Below are 6,000 nucleotides of genomic sequence, written 5' to 3'. Positions count from 1 at the left end.
GGCGGGCCGGGGCGGGGCGGCGGCGGACTGCGGAGACGCGGCGGCGCGCGGGGCGGCGCAGAGCGTTCTCGGCGCGGCGCGGCGCGGAGCACAGCGGCCGGCGGCGGGCCGCAGGGGGCGCGGGCTGGGGCCGGGGCCGGAGCAGAGCCGGAGCCGAGCCGGGGTCGGGCCCGGGGAGCCGGAGCCGGGGCTGGGCGGAGAGCAGCCATGGCGCCGCGCAGGGCCGGGGCCCGCGCCGCTGCGGGCGGCCTGGGCGCCGAGTAGCCGGGCCGGGCCGGAGCGCGGGCGGCGGCGGCGGAGGAGGCAGCTGCGCCCGCGCCCCCCCGCCCTCCCAGGCCCCGCGCCCCGCGCCCGGGCCGCCGGCGATGGTGACACATGCGGCGGCGGCGCGCCGGCGGCAGGACCATGGTTGAGCGCGCCAGCAAGTTCGTGCTGGTGGTGGCGGGCTCAGCGTGCTTCATGCTCATCCTGTACCAGTACGCGGGCCCGGGGCTGAGCCTGGGCGCGCCCGGCGGCCGCGCGCCGCCCGACGACCTGGACCTCTTCCCCACGCCCGACCCGCACTACGAGAAGAAGTACTACTTCCCGGTGCGCGAGCTGGAGCGCTCGCTGCGCTTCGATATGAAGGGCGACGACGTGATCGTCTTCCTGCATATCCAGAAGACCGGTGGCACCACCTTCGGCCGCCACCTCGTGCAGAACGTGCGCCTTGAGGTGCCCTGCGACTGCCGGCCCGGCCAGAAGAAGTGCACCTGCTACCGGCCCAACCGCCGCGAGACCTGGCTCTTCTCTCGCTTCTCTACGGGCTGGAGCTGCGGGCTGCACGCCGACTGGACCGAGCTCACCAACTGCGTGCCCGGCGTGCTGGACCGTCGCGACCCCGCCGCGCTGCGCACGCCCAGGTGAGCGCCCGGAGCGGCAGGGTCCCAGCTTGCGGCTACAGCCCCGGGCCATGCCCCCGCCGGGTTGTCCTGGGCCCGCACTGCCCTCGCCGTCCCCCCTCTCCTGTCCTCCCCGCGGGCCGCTTGTGGACCCCCTCCCGACCTGCTGGGAGCCCAAGGCTCCCAGTTGGTCCTCTGCAGCCCGGCCCGTAGTCACCCTGCCCTCTATTCTCACCTTCTCCGCGTCGCCTCTCTACTTTTTTCCTCCACCGCTCCCGCCCCGCCGGCTGCGCATAGCCTCGGTTTCCCTCGGGTCACTGGCCACTGCCCTGGGGATATCACTTGCCTTGCACCGCGGGCCAGTGTATAATCTGGCTCTCCCCAGCAGCGGGTCCAGGCTGGCCTTGCGTGGGTCGGGTGGGAAAGTGGGTTCCTTGGTGTGTGTAGCCCACCTGCAGTGTTCGCTTACCATGGCCGCTCGCATACCCAAAGCAGAAGTGAGACAAGTGAAGTGCCTTTCCGCCTGCACCTGTGAGCCCCCCAGCCCCCCAACCTGCCTTGAGAGAGCTGGGGAGGAGCTGCCAGGGAAGGGGGTTGGCTCTGCCTGCCGTGTGTGCAGGTAGAACAAAGGCCTGAGTGTGACCTGGGGCTGGGGGCGGGGAGGAGGCAGTGCTGCCTGTGCTCACAGTTGGGCCAGAACCAGTTGGCAGCTCCCTCTGAAAGAGGAGTGCAAAGGAACAGCTAGGTTAGGGGAGCTGAGTTGGTCAGGGGGGCCTGTACAGCCACATACTTTGCTTGGGAGCCCCCCATTTCTGTGGAGGTTAAAGGCACAGGGCTGACCTCTGGGGGACAGCTTTCCTGCTGAGTACACTGTAGCCACAACCCTGGAGGCCAGGCTGGGTTTCCAGTGCTTAAAATTTGACTTCTCTTCCTCCAGCTCATATTGGTGCCCTAGGGGCCTTTTCCCCAAGACGTCAGGGCTGGGGAAGGCCGGGAGTGAGATCTTGTTGCCTGCCTTTTGTTTATCTTCCATATTTGCCTCAGGACTGCACTTACAGACAGGCTGGGGGTAGGATAGCTTCTGTGACCTCTGTAAATCATGTTTGTTGGCATACTTTTGGGTCAGGAGGGTGCAGGGTCCCTGGTGTGTTTGGAGGATAAAGGTTGGGTATCTCACGAGTCCAGAGCTGAACGTGGTCCATGGCATTGCTCTCCTGTTCAGTTCTTCAGTCCTTTTCATGTGGTCTTTCCTGGACTGTGAGGAAATGAGGGCCCTAGAGCTGAGGGCACAGGTCATCTTACTTTGCCTTGGCTGCCCCATCCCCTGCTCCTAGCAGCTCGGAACCTGAGAGGTGATGTTCCAGGTCTCTTAAGGCCCCAGTGGTTACAAATCTACCATTCCAAAGCCCTTAAATCCTTGCTTCCTGTACAGCACTTGGTGTGCTTTCCTGGTATGATCCAGCCACTCTGTACTAGACTGAGCCAGGTCTGGGGTTGACACACCAGGGCTGTAGGCTCTAAGAACTAGGCACTGACCAAGCCACATAGGCCTCCTCCTTTTCTGCAGGAGTGAGGATGGGGGTGGGCACCATCCTGTCTGCTAGAGGGAATTAGCTTGGGCGAACCCCAGAGGGGACAGTGTGCAGAACCTGTTCTGGGGGCTGCCTAGAGGCCTGAATCCAGTTTGTACAACCGGACGCCCTTCCTGCAGCCTGTCTCCTGAGGCTGTTTCCCTTCAGGTCACCAGGATGAAGGGCCCCTGACCTCCCTTCTCTGGAGTCTGTCCACCAGAGCAGGAGGCCCAGCCACCCTTCCAGACAAGAGTGGGGGGACCAAGTGGAGCAGATGGGGCCCCCCAGGTGCTGCACGAGGGAGGCCCAGCACCGCCCCACTCAGGGTGGGTGTCTGAGCAAGAATAGAAAAAGCCGTGCCTAGTCAGCCGATGCCTCTTGCTGTGGTGGGCTGCCAGCCCCTCTGCCTAGAAGTTGCTGTGCTCAGCAGCATGCTGGCCCAGTGGAGGAGGGGTTTCCGGGGTTCGCAGGAGGCCTCCCTCTGCTGTCCACTCTGGAGTGGGCTGTGGTGTGAGGCAGGTGACAGAGCATCGTCTTCTGTGCGCTCTCCCCCCCTTCATTTCTGTTCCAGGCACTAGGTAGATTGCTTTTTTAATGAGCTTCCCTGAGAGGCCAGGGTAATCTTGGCTTTGTGCATTTACAAGCCCATCCAACTGAGGTTCACTTGCTGAGTGTTCCCCTCATCTGGAGCTGGACCAAGGTACTTCGAAGGTCAGCATGCAGTTCTCCCATCTGCCCCCCGACCCCCAGCCCAGCACCTCTCTGGATGAATTCGTCAGTGCCCAGATTCTGTGGGATCTCTGGTTTCGGGAACTCCAGATTTCACCCTCACCCTCCTTCCAGCAGGCTACGGCTTGCCTTCCCCATGGCCCTGAGGGTGCTGGAGTGACCACATGGCTGGTTAACTGGAGGGGGGGGGGGGAGCCTCCAAGAGCTGCCCTGACAGGTCCCTGGGTGTCTGGGCCTAGGGTGAGGACCCTTCCTTTCTCCCTGGGTTCCAGGGCCAAGCATGTTGCAGGGCTTGGATGAATGCCTCCCTGCCATGAGGTGTGCTTTTAGAAACTCCGCCAAGCCTCTTGCAGCTCCTGGTGCTAGTGTCTGCAGTATTTGGGGGCCTAGAAGAGGCAGGCCTTGTGGCTCAGGGAAGTGGGGGTTTCTACGGCTCCAGAACTGCCCCATCACACGGCGTCAGCCTCGGGGGTTCTAAGCTGGGCAGGTGTTGAGGTGACAGACTTCAAGGTGAGGAAACACACCTTCCCGGAATACAGTTTTCAATTTCTAACAGTGGTTTCTTCCTGAGTTAAAAGAGGAAAAGGCATATGAGCCAAGTGTCTGTAGGTCCCTCTTATGTCCTGTATCCACTGAGGGGGCTGCCACACCTGACCTGCTAGCATCAGCCAATGTGCTTGAAAGCCACCCCCCCCCTCCCCACCCCACTCCAGGAAGCACTGACCTTGGAGCAGCGCAACAGGCAGGTATTCAACTGCTGCCAGGGGCCACTTTGATTAGAGTCTCAGCACCCCATGCTCCTGTGTCGCTTCAGAGACTCGCAGAAGTGCTCCTAAGAGCCAGAATGTCTCTCCTACCTCTCCCCATGTGCCTGAAGGGGACAGTCAGGGCCTTGCCTGGATTGCCCCAGAAATGTTCCTGAAATTGTGGAGGCTTCATTTGGAGCCCCCTTGGGCATTTGGGTCCCGAGTATGACTTCCAGGCCGCCTCCCTGGCTCAGCCAGGCCCTCTGTGCAGCAGTCCCCCACCCCCACCCCAGGAGCCCCTGGCGGGCTCCCTGCAATCTATAATGTTGCCATGTAGAAGCAGCATTGGTAGCCTGTGTCCTCTTAGCCCTGGTCACCCACCCTCCACTCTCCTGAATTCCTGTCTGTGTTCCAGAAATCTGCTGTCAGCTCAGCCTTTGCTACCTTGTGCCCCAGCATGCTGTGCTCTCTGCCCACTGCTGCTGGGTCCTCCTCTCCCTTCAGCCTCAGCTCTGCTGTCCCTTCCTCCAGGAAGCCTTCGCTGCCAGCACCCTGCTGCCTTAGATGCCACTGGCCGTCCTTCATCTGCTATGCTGGCATGTCCACAGCACATTGGCACTGGCCAGATGACGAGTGGGTACTGCCCACGTGTTGATACCAACTAGAATGTTCTCTTCCTGGTCCCGCACCCTCTGCAGGAGCTGTGCCCTTCCATGAGTCTTTTAGTGAATCAGGTTCAAGTCAGCCTTGAGTACAGTGCCAGTCCCACAGGGCTTCAGGGGCCCTCAGTGGGCCCAGCCAGCTTGGGCAGACTTAAGATTGGGCATTTCTGTGACACTTCTTTCTGTGGCACTCCACACCCAACTTGCCTTCACAGTTACTTTCTTACGTGCGATCAAGGGACAAAACCCACATTTGCCTACAGCAGGACAGATGTTAACCAGAGCCCATGACTAGGACCCATATATAGGGCCTAGCCCCCTAGGGGACCTGGATAGACTGTCATCATGGTCTGAATCACCTGCGGAGGGAGGCCTTGCCTGGAGATGAAGGGAATCTGAGATCAAGACGTTCAGAATTAGGGGGTGCCCAGGTGGTTCAGTCAGTCAGGTGTCGACTTTTGATTTACTCTTGATCTCAGCTAATGGTCATTATCTCACAGTTCGTGAGTTCGAGCCCCACATTGGACTCTGCCGACAGCATGGAGCCTGCTTAGGATTCTCTCCCTCCCTCCCTGCCCCTCTCCTGCACGGATGCACCCCTGTGCTCGCCCTCTCTCCATCTTTCTCTCTTTCAAAATAAATTAATAAACATTAAAAAAGAAAAGATGTTCAGAATTAGATTTTCATTCATATTCAAAACAAAACTTTTTAGGCAAATGCATGAGAAGGCAAATTTTTAAATAGCTTACTGATGATTATTTTGAATGGTTCTTCAGTTTGTAGAATTCTCTCTGTAACTCGTGTTTTCTTTAAAGCACCTGAGAGTTGCAAGACCAGGGCTTCCTGTCCTTTTAGGCACCTCACTTGTAAAACCTGGGGCTGTGTAGAGTGGGCTGGCCCACTGTACTGTGGCGGGGCCTGCTCTGCTGTGGGGACTGTCGCTCCTGGGTCAGAGAGCCCTGGGGACAGTGGCCCAGCTCCCGCCCCTGGGGCCTGTGAGGCTCCTTGTCTTTTTCTTTCTCCGTTGGAGGTCTGAGAGGTTTCCTGCTGATCTTGAGGAGTAGCAGGTGATCAGGTCAGGGTGGTTGGGGGGCTTGGTTTTGTCATCCTTAAAGGACCTGAAGTCTTTTTCTTTCACATCTCATGGTTTTGTTGTTGTTGTAATGACTGTGTGATAATTGAGAGGAAAACATAAAAGAGAAAAGTAAACTCACTGTATTCCTCATGCACATCTTTTTTTTTACACTGTAGTTGAAACCATAATATAAATTTTCTATAAATGTTGTTCTTTGTTATTAAAAATTTACTATTTTAGTAGCTGCAGGTGACACCCCCCCCCCCAGCTGGGTGTGTTGTTAGTCCTGCTCTGTCGTTAAATGTGCAGATTTCCTGTCTCTGGCTCCTATAAGTA

General features: G+C 58.8%; 1 protein-coding gene across 1 annotated transcript in view; it reads left to right on the top strand.

The window, feature by feature from the left end:
• The first annotated feature begins 375 nt into the window (after positions 1-375).
• HS6ST1 (heparan sulfate 6-O-sulfotransferase 1) overlaps positions 376-6,000 on the top strand; it is a 46,443-nt gene continuing 40,818 nt past the window's right edge. The window contains exon 1 of the mRNA XM_047084878.1: positions 376-902. Coding sequence (XP_046940834.1) covers positions 376-902 — 527 coding nt within the window. The remainder of the gene's footprint in view (positions 903-6,000) is intronic.

The sequence above is a fragment of the Lynx rufus genome, unplaced genomic scaffold, assembly GCF_022079265.1.
Source record: "Lynx rufus isolate CCGP_SWC_20201006 ecotype Redwood Valley unplaced genomic scaffold, mLynRuf1.p SCAF_2, whole genome shotgun sequence".
NCBI classification, from domain to species: domain Eukaryota; kingdom Metazoa; phylum Chordata; class Mammalia; order Carnivora; family Felidae; genus Lynx; species Lynx rufus.
The sequence above is the reverse complement of the archived record's forward strand: the minus strand, read 5'-3'. Positions and strand labels throughout refer to the sequence as shown.